General features: G+C 35.2%; 2 protein-coding genes across 5 annotated transcripts; both read right to left on the bottom strand.

Annotated features, from left to right (window-relative positions):
* Positions 1–8: 8 nt before the first annotated feature.
* On the bottom strand, positions 9–4,248 carry LOC105161846 (uncharacterized). 4 transcript variants are annotated; one of them, XM_011079672.3, is made up of 12 exons: positions 3,606–4,248; positions 3,457–3,513; positions 3,330–3,381; positions 3,160–3,233; positions 2,945–3,075; positions 2,556–2,679; positions 2,259–2,401; positions 1,782–2,153; positions 1,083–1,658; positions 810–926; positions 579–646; positions 9–359 (listed from the first exon to the last, which is right to left on the bottom strand). In XM_011079672.3, the coding sequence occupies exons 1-12, from the start codon at positions 3,628–3,630 to the stop codon at positions 269–271; spliced, it is 1,830 nt and encodes a 609-aa protein (XP_011077974.1). In that variant the 5' UTR covers positions 3,631–4,248; the 3' UTR covers positions 9–268. The 4 variants fall into 4 exon arrangements, with proteins under 4 accessions (XP_011077974.1, XP_011077975.1, XP_088736621.1 ...); XM_011079673.3 differs by having other exon boundaries at positions 1,083–1,655; positions 3,606–4,245; XM_088880495.1 differs by having other exon boundaries at positions 3,160–3,255; positions 3,330–3,513; positions 3,606–4,246.
* Positions 4,249–11,353: 7,105 nt separating this feature from the next.
* LOC105161999 (putative GATA transcription factor 22) lies at positions 11,354–13,448 on the bottom strand. The gene is made up of 3 exons (XM_011079898.3): positions 12,970–13,448; positions 12,392–12,808; positions 11,354–12,041 (listed from the first exon to the last, which is right to left on the bottom strand). Exons 1-3 carry the CDS (start codon positions 13,162–13,164, stop codon positions 11,679–11,681), a joined length of 975 nt encoding a protein of 324 aa, XP_011078200.3. The 5' UTR covers positions 13,165–13,448; the 3' UTR covers positions 11,354–11,678.
* Between the last annotated feature and the right edge of the window lie 505 nt (positions 13,449–13,953).

The raw sequence follows: 13,953 nt of genomic DNA on the forward strand, positions 1-13,953 counted from the left end.
GATTTAACTTTATACAGAAAAAGAATATGATATAGACATGGAAGGGGAAAAGTATCAAGTTAATGAATCTGGGAGATTGCCACAGATTTAAGTTAATGTTTTCTGTTGTACATGAAACTATGCGACCAAAGATAAAGTCTCACCAAGCGGTAGATGGCTATAATTGAGCCCTCAACTTGGCGGGAAAAGCTAGAGATGACTTTCATTGTTGATGCAGCCATGGCTTCAACTGAGCCCTCAACTTGGCGGGAAAAGCTAGAGATGACTTTCATTGTTGATGCAGCCATGGCTTGAACGATCTTTCATCGATGTAATCTGGTATAGACAAGAGATTATCGTTTCCTTCTCTGTTCTTCTTCCTGTAAAAAGATTTGCTGTTACTGAACAGGGAAAAATAGGAATATCTCTGACAGTGTCTAAGCGCAGGTTTGAACAGTCCAGTATTTCTAAAAGAGAACGAAAGCTTGCACTATCGGATGTTGGACTAAATCTTAAGCAGTTCTCGGTGGTGCTTTACTTGCATGGAATAAAAGGTAGGTGAATATTAAGAATGTCTGAAGTCAAGTATGTACACTCACCGTGGTTCCTTTTGTCTGGTAAGAAAAACTAGTGCTCCAAAAGCCAAAATAACAGCAACCTTTATTACCTGATAAGTAAAAGAAATAGAATAATTCAGCAGCTGGTATCGTCTCTCCTGAAACTGATGACAGTTCATCTACTGAAGTTTATTAGGAAAATGATGATAGGAGGAAATTTAGGCTCAACACAAGCCTCTTGATCTAAACATGATCAGAGGCATAGAATTTTACCTGTCCAACGAGTCCATTAGACGAATCATCTGGAGAGCTACCACGTCCTCTTGCTGGATGCTTGGCATATTTCTTCTGATTCTTTTCATTCTTACGTCCTTTTCCGTGTATTTGATTCTGCATATACATATCTTATGTTGATATATCAATCCAGTAAAGAAATTTATGTATTAAGTGCTGCTGCTAAATTTAATCAGCTTGAAATACGACTCAGTCTGTCAGCCTAATGTAATGTAAACTTGAACTTAAATTAATCAGCTTGAGAAGCTACACCTTATCTGGCATTTCTAAGGCTGAAGAACCTTTACTTGCTTCACGGGTTTTGGCTTCACTATGTTGATGTCCTACTATTTTTATAACCTGCTTACCTGCAGTTGTGATACACAAACGTCTTGCGTTATCTGGAAATATCCACATACCAGAGCTTTGTGTGGAATAACATTCGTCGTTATAATATTCTAGTGATTTCAGTTTCGGATTTGAAGCCACTTTAATGTCAATAATTTTTGAGCTCTTCAAGCCAGTTCCTCTTCCTCTTCCACTTCCTTCTGCAACTGAAGATTGAGAAGACTTCAGCAAGTTTGAGGACTGAGTTACTTGAGATTGTTCCTCAGGCATTCTTCCAGAACTAGTTGCTGCTTTTGAAGTGGATTGCCTCATTAAATCAACTACTGATATTTCCAGTTCTTTCACAGTTGGTTCTCTTGAAGCTGCTCCAGAGCCTGATGGGATAGGTGTCACAGTTGAAGTCAACTCCTTTGATTCCCGGTTGTCCACCTGGCCAGCTTTTCTGAATCTGTTCAGCTCAGATGGCAGCGACAGTGATTTCCTCATGGATTTTCGTTCCTGCTTGGAGCCCAAACAGACCATGTCTTTGAGTTGTACAACCAATGATCAGACTGTACATTCTTTCTGTAAGCATACAATTCCGAAACCACAACAGCACCAACAGAAACTCACACAAATAAGTACCTGAAGTTGGCCATTCTCAAAGGCACTTATCATTTTCCTCACGTTGCTAGGAGTTTTCACTGAAGGTTCTTGATTCCCAGTTTTTTGAACTGAATCATCCTTGAACTTGGAGGCAACTGAGATTTTCCGGACAATGCTAGGAGTTTTCTCCACTGGTTCTTGATTTCGAGATTCTTGAATAGGATCATCTTGCAACTTGGAAACAACTAAATTTCTCTTGCCTGAGATAGCTGATTCCAACAACTCAGATGAAGCCCATTGGTGAACGTCTGATCTTATATCAGCAAGTGGTCGCATTTTGCTTTTCTCATCTGGTACTTGTTCATGTAATTGGGGAGATGAGGGAGCACCTTGACTTTGATCTGTAGTATCCTACAACAGGAACTTTCAACTGTTAGGCGAAACCAAGATATGTGTTCAGTACACATTTTTTGTCTAGAAAAAAATCGATTATCGTCCAAGTGATAATTCCTTAACTGGGAATGCAGGTTTGATGATTCCTCCTCCTTCTTTGTAGGCTGAGATCGCAGAGGAAGTAGCAGAATTCAGAGACAAACCAGCTTGAGAGGCTTCAACTTTCGGGCTCACTACATCTATGTGAACAATCCCTTCTTGGGAATCTTAAAACATGCAGCGGTCGTACAATAATCAAAATTTTTTCTGAATAAAGAAACACTTGAATAATATCAAAAGCAGATGCCATCATCGTTAATGTAATTCCCTGTCCAAAGCATGCAAAAGTTCACTGTGAAATAGGTAGTTATGAGAACTAACCTGAGACCTTCTGTTCAATTTCTCTGGATGTTTCTACAGAACCATAAGTACAACTAGTGCTTTCTGTGAGTCTAAGATTGATGTTGGGATTGGATTCAAGTTTCTTCTTCACTGCAGATTCTCTCTGGGAATTACAAAAAAACCAATGCAATTACATATTAAACCTTTTCAAGATTGAGTTCTTGATATCTGTCTACCTTCTTCACACAAGCCAGAACTAGACTGAACTAACCATGCTTACAGTCTCCATAAGGATACAAGATTACACAAGTCTTAATGCTTTTTCTATAAGACGTTAGGACGATGTCGAACAGAAGAACTAGAGCTGAACCTCTTAGCTAAATCCTATACAACGATGCAGATGCAAATAAAGAGTGATGAAACAGTACCACACTGCGAATGCGTTTGCGCTCCTCCTCACTGAGAATGAACTGCAGCTTCATGTGCACATGACCACCTCCATTGATGGAGAAAACTTCGTCCCAAGATCCCTTCTCAATGATTTGCATTGTCCGAATATCTACCGAAAATTACCTCCTTTCAAAATACTAAGACAAAGAGCATACTTACTTAATAGGAGACCAAAGAGTCAAACTTTACTTACCTGCATGAGCTATCTCATTTCCCCCGGCATCCAGGATAGCAACAACTAAATTCTCACGCAGTTTTGTAATGGGGCTGCAGAAAAATCAGTACGTTCCTGTCTGTAAAACTTCTACACCAAGTTCACACAATAAAGAATCTTGAATCTAAGACAAAGGTCAGAATCATTACAAAGAGAACTCCCCCTTGTCCCAAGTCTGATAATGTCTTTTCCCCATGGAAACTGGAGTGGAAAACAAGAACTAGGTAAAAAGAATCCGCATCAAAGAAAGGAAACCAGGATCTCTGAGTCACTTGCCTTTCAGGGATTTCGCAGAAGGCTTTGATGAAGATGAAACACCCTTGAATTCCAGAACTACAAGAGTGAATTAACAGTGTAAAATTAGAGCCAGTAATGAAGGGATTCTAGTTTAAAGCACTGCTATTCTTGGAGGGAGCTGAACATACCTGTAACCTGTATGGTTCCTGGCATCGAAAACAAGAATTATTTACTACTAAGCTAAAGCAATCTCTGAAAGCCAAAATCAAGAAATACTACTCAGGGAGTGAGGAATTTGGGTGAGAGAAGTGAAAAAAGGATTGGGTGGGAGGATATGGTTGGATGGATTTGAACATGATGGGGTCCATCACTTTGCAAGGCATTCATTAACCACCTCAAAAGGGTTCAAAGCCAAATCTTCCCTTTTGTCTGACGCTGGACAATCCATCTCTTAAAGGGTGGAACTAAAAGATGGTAGGAAGAAAACCCAGTTCTTGAAATTTGAATGAATTGGATTAATTCCAAGTTTAACTGCAGAAGAAAGCGACCAACATTGATTTCTTTGCTAAGTTGTTGTCTCCTATCGAACATTAAGATTAAGCCATGAACTCGGTTTACGATTAATTGGCAAAATGGATTGAATTTGGAGAGTTGTGAAACTCGCCTATAGTTCTAGCAATCTCAACATCAATTAGCCTTTCTTTTCTCTTTCCAGCATTCCCTCTTGCCTGTGCAGACACGTGTGCTGTTAGATAGACGAGCAAGAACCAGCATTCTCAAGGGCTTCATGTGAAGAGGAGAAAGTTATTAAGAGATAAGTATGAGAGGAAATTCCATATTTTTGGTCCCATAGTTTACGATATCTTATAATTTTCTTATCGTGATGTTTGAAGTGACCAATTTTTATACTAAAAATAGGGTTCGATTGCAGCTTTCATATCGCCATTACACACTCATGTGGCCATTAAACTACGAAGGATGGATAGTAAAAGGAATAATTTTCTCTCTTTTTTGAGAAAAATGGGAGGGTCCAGGCTTATTTCTAAGAACTTTCCCATCAATTTTCACCATTTTCACTTATTGTTTTGGTAATTTTGGTTGAAAAAGTAAAAATCATGTCTTCATCAACCAATTCAAGGCTCACTTGCTTCTGTGGAAGGTTGCTCGGTGAAAAACGTGATGGATAACAAAAAATTTAGGTAGCCGGTTCATTATTGTGCAATTTCATGACTGGTGATGGATATGAGTTCTTAGATCAGGAAGACAGGCCAATATGTGCAAGATTAAGAGCTATGACTACAAAAAATACTATGTCATAGCAGTGGAATTTTCCCACGGATTTTATGTTAAATCCTTGGCAAAACGGTTTTACTACAAAAATTTGCAATGAAAAAATATCCGTTGCAATAGATTGTAATACTATAGTTGCATTTATTTTTTTGTCCGAGGCAAATTTTATCATACATGATTGTCCGTTATAATAGTCCGTTACAATGTCTCGGGAAGAAAGAATATTTTAGAAAAAAGAAAAAAAAATCCATTTTATTGAACCTAATCCGAACAAGAAATTAGATACAATTCTATGTGATAGCACAAGAAATACATACTCAAAGGCATAAATTACCCTCCCCACTTACATCCTATACTTTTTATTTCACTCTCTAAAATATGTTTTATTTAAAATCAGTACCAAAATGATTTTTAACGATTTAAAATTTTACTCAAATTTTATAAAAAAATAATATTTAGAATTTATATCTTTTTATGTATTTACAAGCTCCATACATGCAAATATGTTTCACAAAGTAAATTATTTATGTTAAAAAGATACATGTACGTGTAAATATATAATGCATAAAATTTTATAAAAAAATATGTTATAACTTTTAACTTTTTATTCAATGACATGTATGCATAATTAAAATTTTATCATATCAAATATTCAAAAAATTATAGAATATTATAGATTTGCATATTTAACAGTGTATATATAATTCAATGTAATATATTTAAATTGTATTGATAATTTTTTTTTTCAAAAAAGTTTAATATATATAACAACACAAGCAAAAATAGATCGATAGTATTTATTTTATTTAAAATTTTTATAAAAATTCAAATTATGTTTTAAAGGAATGATTGTAATAGACATATTTTAGGTGGTGTAAATAATAAGGGTATTTTCATCATTTAAAAGAATTGGTCAATTTCATGAGGGGCATTTTGTTATATTTTATAATTTACGGAGATAAATGCACTTCATGCATAATTCAGGGACGCAAAATATATTTAACCTAAAATATATGAATTTCATTTCGTACTTCCATTCAAGTTTGCGTGTGTTTTTCTTGATTTACTTCCTTTATTAATCAAGTTACTCTAAGGTAGGATTCACAAATACTCCAAAATCAATGGGTGGGTCGAATTAAACGGGTCAAAGCGGATCCAGCAACACCCTATGACCCAACTTGAATTGGGCTTCAAACCCTATTCCGGGTTGCTGAAAGAAGAGTCGGGTTGTTTACAGAAAACACAATCATGGACATTTGTAAATATAACATTTCATTACGTGGTCTGAAAAATAAGGTTTAATTTAGCCCGGAAGGAATTACTACCAATTTTTTTTTTAATTTTAAATTACTACTATTTAAAATCATAATAAATTAATATTATTATCATAATTAAATAAAATTAATATTAAATTTAAAATTTTATTACGATTAATAATTATTCACCATAATTTTTAATTATGGGCCAACATTGGTCCTGATTTTAATTATGATAATGTGTTATGCTTCACTCTCAGAAATAATAGCTAACGGCCGTGTGAAATTACGATTAATTTATATTTATCATAATTTTTTTTAATACAAAAAAAATCGTATTTTTTCTAGTATATTTAAGTCTTACCTGATATATCGAACAATTGGGTTTTTTCTGTCCTTCTGGTCTGTTCAGAACTTTTCAATTATTTGCTAACTTGAGGGTACGCCATAAAATTTTGTTACTATAATTTAGGTCATTAGAAGACTATATAGGTATGTCATTTCCAAGAAAATATTCATAATGTCTAAAGGATTTTTGATTTTATTTTATTTTTGCAATAAATGACGTGATTAACTTTTGTAGGAGTAAACGTCTTTCCGTACGATGTAACTATTTGACGCATGTTTCATGAATTAAATTTTTTTATGCTAAAGTCGTATTTTTAATCAGTCTATATCTCTATTATCACTCGACATACATATTAGTGCTCTCATCATATTAGAATGTTGTTCTGGTTTCACGAGTCTCATACTTTTATTATAAAAAGTAACTCGTTAAAAAAAAGATTTTTAATTTATAAGTCACTCAATTTTTCTGGTCATAACGGTTATGAGATGCGTGGTGGCATCACCAGCCCACCAAATGAGAGGTTTGGGATTGCAGATGGCATGGTCTTGAGACTAGGAAAAAAATGACTATTGATTACAATTTTAATAGCTATTGGACTAAAAATCATAGTAAATAATTTTTATTAGCCACGATTAAATAAAATCGATACAAAAACGTATATTTTCCACCAAGAAAAAATTATTTGTCATGGCTAAGAGCCATGGTAAAAATATTTGCTATGACAAATATTTTAGCAACTCGCGTAGATACTATGGCCAACAACCGTTGCATGATTGTGGTCAATAACTATTTGCTACAGCTATTTATTTTTAACCATGACAATTAGCAAATATTAAATGTTGCAGTTTTTATAGTGCGGGAGACTCAGGATGAGAGCATGACATCCTTCCAATTGACGATTGCAAATGATGCAGCTTCTGATGGGACCAGTGTCCTATTGCATTAGGAATTTTACTCTGACTTCATATGAGCTTTATAATTTATCTTGAAAAGGCGTCTTATTAGAGAAAGGAGGACTTAGAGCTTGTAAGCCACTCAAACTCCAACTTCTCATTTGGAATTGATGTGAGAAGTGTGATAAGATAGTCCTTGTGGTACGTCGTCTCTACGTGTATATAATAATATTTTTTCATACTTTAAAGTATGTTATAAATAAGAATAAAATATGTAAATCAATACATCAAGTTACACAAAAAAGGAAAAAAATAAAGAAAAAAATGTACTTAGGTGTATTATCACAGAATTGTATTGCAGTGTCATAAATTGATGTTTATGAGTGAAAAATGCATTATTCCGAGGGCTCTCCAATTATTGAAAGTTTTGGAAATGAAAAACGTGTTATTTGTTGTACTATATTTATTGCATAAGATTATATATATATGATTGATATTATTATTGGTACTTTTTAGATATTGATATTTAATATTAATGATTGTAATCGAGTTATTTAAAAACGAATAATAGTTAATTGCTTTCACTTCAAATAAAGAAGAAAAAAACATGCATGTGATCGGTTTAATTGAAAACGAATTTCCAATCACTTTTTTAGTTATTTTAGTAAATTTCCATCATTTAATGTATGAAACATTTTAAAATTATAGAACAAGATTGTAAAAATTAATTTGTAGAATAGTAAAATTGTGAGGCCCATTTCTATAGGAATAGGCAATGAGAGAGTACGTGCAATAGTAACTAACTTCTCAAAATGCCTAAAAGGCGTAATTTATTTGGTATGATGAGAATCATGGCTGGGGTTAGGAAAAGGCAGTCATGTCAGTGAGGCCCTCCATTTTCTAATTTTGTCCAAATTTAACTGAATATATCTGTCCACACACACATCATATGTAGTACAATATTATCCAGAAACATACATGTTAATTATGTAAGTTATGTATTTTTTTTGGTAAATATTAAGTAATTAAATTTGGAAATTAATCGCATGATAATTTACGAGGAACAAATTGGCGATGATATTTGTACCTTGTTGATGATGATTATTTGGTGAAAACCCCTAAAAAAACTTATTTGTCTCTAAAAAATATTAAAATCATCAAACAGGATAAAAATTTGTATTTTTTTTGTACAGGTCTGGTCTAACCCGCCAACTAGAAACATTAGCTTTTGATGCTTTCTCTGTATTAGGGCTTTAGAGCCGACACTTGGATCAATACTGTCCAAATTACTTGGCATCTATAAATATTTTTTTTTTGGTAAACGTAATTTTCATTAATAAAAAAGAATACATAATAGTACAACAAAATTCTTTAGTTGGTTTCTCCCTCGACAGATCAAGAGATACGCCATAATCTAAATAAGACACATGTACTAACAGATGTGGTTAGGTTAATACTAAGGATGCGCTGTTTGACATCTTCCACAATCAAGAAGGCCAACGTGGCGGGAGTCCTCTCTTCATGCTCAAATCTCCTCAAGTTCCTTGCTCTCCAGATGTGATAAACACATGAGGCTAGTAAAGCTCGGTAAGCAAGGTTAACAATGTGTTTTCACCTCCATTTTCGTGATGCCCATTCGATATCAGTCGTCCAATCTCTATTGGGCCATAAAAAACGCAGAAATCTTTCAACCTTAGAAAGACATCGTCTGCTAAATCGGCATTGAAAAAAAAGGTGACTATGGGTCTCCGTCGCACCCACATCACACAAAACACAATCGCCGAGGTGAGAAAACCATGCTTTATCTGTTGTTGGTAGTTTGCTCAAAATTGCCATCCATAAGATAAACGTGTGACGTGTGATCTTACAGGAGCCCGAAAGTAGTGAATCCCATCCTACTTTCGACCTCGATGGATCAAATAATCGGATAAGGGCCTGTATCAAAGGTTTTCCGCTTTAAAATCGTTAGATGATACGATCTTCGCCTCCATGGATGTGGGGCAATGTGTGTAAGATCTCTAGGCATTCAGAATAAGTGAAAGGAGGCCATTGCCAAACACCCTCATTTATGACGGTGCTGAGCTTGGTCGAAAAATCCACTCCCAATAATAACGGCGCGCGGGAATCTGTCAAGGAGTGGTCCGAGAGGATGCCATGGGTCCTGCCATAAATAAAATCCATGCCCGTCACCAATGTGGTAGTCAACCATCGGTCGAAGAAAAGGTCGGAGACGTAAGAGTTTCCTCCATTCCCACGACCCTCTATCATCACGAACTGTCCAGATGGAGGTGTTAAGTAAGCGGCCATAATAAAGCCAGTCCACCTATATCGATGTCCTCTCACACTTTATCACTTCGCATAGTTGGCATCTATAAATATTGGTTGTCCCTTATTTGTAAGTTAGATATTAATTATTATGAGGTCTAGCTCTATGATCCCAATTACTTAAAAACTTGATCATGTCTTAAACACACAGGTCTAAGTTGGGGGCCACCCCCAACAAACTTGATTAATAATCTGTGGTGCAGGCTCTTCTTATTCAAGAATCACGAAGTGGTCAAACCATCACGTAAAATTCAAGGCTCTAGATAGACTGCTTCGTCTAGATTGCCAGATCATCATGGACTTTGATGGGGGTTTACCAATTAAAAAGATAAAAAAGCCCTTCATTAAGGATAAAACTGACGTTAAAGCGGGATCCGCGCGTGAGGTCGCAGGTCGGGTCACCAGGACCCGCTTGTGTGTGGACCTGTAAATATCAAGGAGATGCGGCACGATTAAAGCTGGGAGAAGCGTTGATGAAGATACATGGAATGATCTACAGTGTCAAATTGGACCCTATAACTATTTCAGATTTGATTCACTTGAGGTAATCGATATTTGTTGCTCTAACTATTTAACTTCTGATTGTATATTTCTACCTCGATCCAAAAACAAACTTGAGCGTCGAAGGGCTTTCGTCGGGGACGATCCCGACGAGCCTGACGTACGTGTTTTATTCCTCAAACCCATCACAGATTTGAGGAGATTACGTGGAAAGATTCAAATTGTTGATCAAGGTCGCATATTTCGACCCAGATCAGACCTCAATCCGAATCACTTGCATTAGGACAAAATAAAATTTTAAGTCATGATTAATAATATATGTGCATGAATTCCGAGACGTTTAATTATTACTTCGTTCTTTTTTTTGTCTCTATATAAGAGAAAACGCTTGATTTATAAGAGTACGTACACATTTAAATTCTTGATCTTAAGAATGTATCTATATCAATAGTTTCATTCGAGATTGTACATGTTCTGATGATTTTAATTTAAAACGTATTTACATATTTATTCGATCTTATTAATTTCCTTTAATTATCTTCATAACTAATTATAATAATTTATGCGCATGATTAGAATTTTTTTACTGAAGATTATGTATTATTGATACCATTTCCCAAGACATTAATCTGGGGTCCAATTTCAGATTATGTAGCTTCATGTAAAAAGAGAAAAATAAGAAAAACAAAAAAATATATCATTCCTCATATCATAAATCATTACGATTTAAAAATCGTAGTAAATCAATATTATTTTATTATGATCAAACAAATTAATGTCAAATTTTATGTTATGACTTAATTAATATTCGCCTTAATTTATCTAGTGCCTGAAACATTTGCCACAATTTTCAACTATAGTTAATATTTTGACCTCACTTGTAGGAACAAAAATTAATAATTGTTGCACATCCATGGTTAATTAATATCTGCTAAGATTTTTTATTTTTAGTTATGGTAATTAACTATATAAAAAGTTATATCTTTTAGGGGTTTAATGCAATTTACCCCTATGATATTGCAAATGAAAATATTACTACCAATGAAAAAAAGAACAATTTATCCCCCTGTGTTAATTAAAATAAAATAATTTACCCCCTATCTAGGGAGAACATCGGAGGGTAAATTGTTGTATTGTAAAAGATATAGGGACGTAAATTGCTATTTTTTTTTTTATAAGAGATAATTTGCTCATTTACAATATCACAGGAGTTGCTTGTATTTTTTCCTTTCTTTCAGTGAAATGATTAAGAAAACAAAAAAAGCCAAAACAAAAACTAGAAGCAACTATTAAGCAGCTGGGAATTAAAGATAAGCCGTAAATTAATGAAAGCAATGATTGAAATTCATAATATAACTGGACAAATATAAGAACAAGAGATCCATATTAGGTTATCAACTTGTCCGAAAGGTTTTACAATACTGCCACACAAATTTATTACGCATAATTCCCTTATTAAAAAGAAAAGGAAAACTAAAAACACAATAAAATCTCACTCACTTGATCTCCTACATGGTGATCGATCCATCACAAAAATTTAAGACTCTCAGACATTTTGATTAAAATTAATGCTAACCTTATCTATCTAACTCAAGAATTAATGAAACAAAATAAAAATTGAGCCTGAATTTTGAATAATAGTTAATATCAGCCATGAAGAAGGCCAGAAGATAGAGCCATGAGCAGGATTGCTGCATCCTTCTCATCCTCAGGGAACACTCTGTGGAATGCTAAGTTCTTGCTCAAATTGATCAAGAAATCCTCGAATCCGAGCTTCTTCTGCCCGTTGGATGGCGATGACGATCCAGCCGTGCTAGTCGTAGCAACCGCTGTTTTGCAGCGTTTCTTGAGCTGTGTGGCATGCCCATTTTTCCCAGTCTTCTCCTTGTGTTGCACTTTGAACTTCATTGCTGGTGGCTGATCGGTAGGGGAGCCGTTGGCGGCAGCTGCAGCGGCCGCCATGGCTCGTCTAGCCTTCCGCTGCCTAATCCCGCACGCATTACAAAGAGACTGCCAACACCAAAGGGAAAAAAAGAAAAAGAACAAAATAAGTTCGTGATCAGGTTTTGATAAATACTTTTATATGTCAGCACGGGGCGATGCACCAGGAGAAAAGAACAAAGATCCTACATTCGGACGGAAGAATTTGAATTCAAGGAAAGAATTTAAAAAAATAATTTCAAATGGCTCCATATTAGATGAATTTCAGTGCCACAAAAAATAATTTAAAAATAACAAGTTAGAAATTTGAAATCCTTTTAATATAATTATCCAAACAAATTTAGACGATTTGTTATTATAAATTTGAAAGTCCTGTCTTCAAATATCGATCCAAATACAATACAAAAAGTATTAGTTACCTTAGGGCCTTTGGGACCACTTCTCCAAAGAGGGGTCTTGGTTGTGTTGCAATCAGCACAAACCCTAATTGGGCTGTTATTGTTGCTTGGGAAACTGTTGCTGCTCAAATCAGTTTCAAGGGAAGAGGAAGGCTGCAGCTTCTGATCCTCAAGCTTGGTTGGGGCAGTAGCGCTCGACGATATCTTAAGAGCAACACGATCGGTCGTGGTAGTCGTCGTCGGGTTCTTCATCTTATGCATCAACCTCATCTTGGAAGACATCCACTTCACAGGATTTGTAGTACTCTTATCTGCTACTATGCTTTCATTATACTCTTCATCTTCTTTCTTCCATAGAGTCAATTTAAGGCCACCCTCAACCTTATTCTTGATTTCGCATGTCGATCCACCGTGGTAATTAGCGCCATAATTGTCATCCTAAGATACATCAAACATAGAAAACATCCACACATGATCACTCATGTATATGTGTGCAAGAATCGACAATTCATGTTATCCAACAGACGTACGACAAACAAACAAAACAAAAAAGAGGAAATAATTTGAACAAATTGTACTTAGGGTATACGTGGACATACCAAGTGATGCTGAGGGTGGTAAAATTGGCGACGATCATAACTATATCCGGTGTGATCTTGAGTCGCGGAGTTGAAGAAAATATGACACGAGACGGAAGGGGAAGGATTCGGGGCGAAGGGCTGGTGAGGTTGTTGTTGATGATGATGATGATGATCATCACTAATTTGCTCTATGGGAGAGGAGTTTAGGTTCATTGGAGTAGAAATAAGAAAAAAGGGGCAGGTTTTGTAGATCAAATGAACAGCCAAAAACTGCAAGTTTGAGGGATAGTGGGGGGAGACACCAACGTTAATGTGTGTGTAAAAAGGGGCTAATGAGCAGAGTTCTAAAGCTGTCTTAAAGAGAAGGGAAAATGCAAAGGCAAATGCAAGCAGGAGAGCTTAGGCATTCACGTGACTTCATGACAACCAAACAAACAACACTTAGAAAAGACAAACCAAAAGGAAGGAGCAGAATGCAACCACACGACCCTTTGACAGAACCCTATCTTTTAAAACTTTCATTCTTTAATTCTTTCTATATATATATATATATATATATATATAGCTAGTACTGCACACATCAACTATATATATCTATTATTATTAGTGATGATAGAAATTCATGATGGTTAAATGGTAAATCTCATAGCCACTCATATATACATAAGGATTCGTTCGATCAAGTCTACTTCATCGAGCGTGACTAACACACATATTTGTACGAATGCTTGTTAATTAACGAGCATGACTAACTTCATTTCTTCCTTCATTGTCTCGTATAATTTTGTCCTAAATTTCTCGTGTTAGTATCTCAGAATTAAAATCATTAAATTCTTGAATGAAAGGTCAGACTAAATCTTATAAGCTCTTTAAAACATATTCATCAGGGCCCAAATGATATCGATCCTATATACACTCTTGTTGTGCAAAATTTACGTCTCGTTTATGAAGAAATATACTACATGTACCGCGTTCTTGATCTTCTGCTGCATAAATAGAGAT

This window comes from Sesamum indicum, linkage group LG5 (assembly GCF_026168435.1).
Source record: "Sesamum indicum cultivar Baizhima isolate 11 linkage group LG5, ASM2616843v1, whole genome shotgun sequence".
In the NCBI taxonomy this organism is placed as follows: domain Eukaryota; kingdom Viridiplantae; phylum Streptophyta; class Magnoliopsida; order Lamiales; family Pedaliaceae; genus Sesamum; species Sesamum indicum.

What these genes read in the sequence shown, in the direction of transcription:
- LOC105161846 (XM_011079672.3), bottom strand. Translation starts at nt 3,630, where the DNA reads ATGCCAGGAACCATACAGGTTACAG. An exon ending in GACAAGGGGGAGTTCTCTTT is followed by an intron (nt 3,234 to 3,329) that starts GTAATGATTCTG and finishes ATTTTTCTGCAG; the next exon opens with CCCCATTACAAAACTGCGTG. An exon ending in ACCAGACAAAAGGAACCACG is followed by an intron (nt 360 to 578) that starts GTGAGTGTACAT and finishes ATCTTTTTACAG; the next exon opens with GAAGAAGAACAGAGAAGGAA.
- LOC105161999 (XM_011079898.3), bottom strand. Translation starts at nt 13,164, where the DNA reads ATGAACCTAAACTCCTCTCCCATAGAGCAAATTAGTGATGATCATCAT. An exon ending in ACCACCCTCAGCATCACTTG is followed by an intron (nt 12,809 to 12,969) that starts GTATGTCCACGT and finishes GATGTATCTTAG; the next exon opens with GATGACAATTATGGCGCTAA. An exon ending in GTGGTCCCAAAGGCCCTAAG is followed by an intron (nt 12,042 to 12,391) that starts GTAACTAATACT and finishes TGGTGTTGGCAG; the next exon opens with TCTCTTTGTAATGCGTGCGG.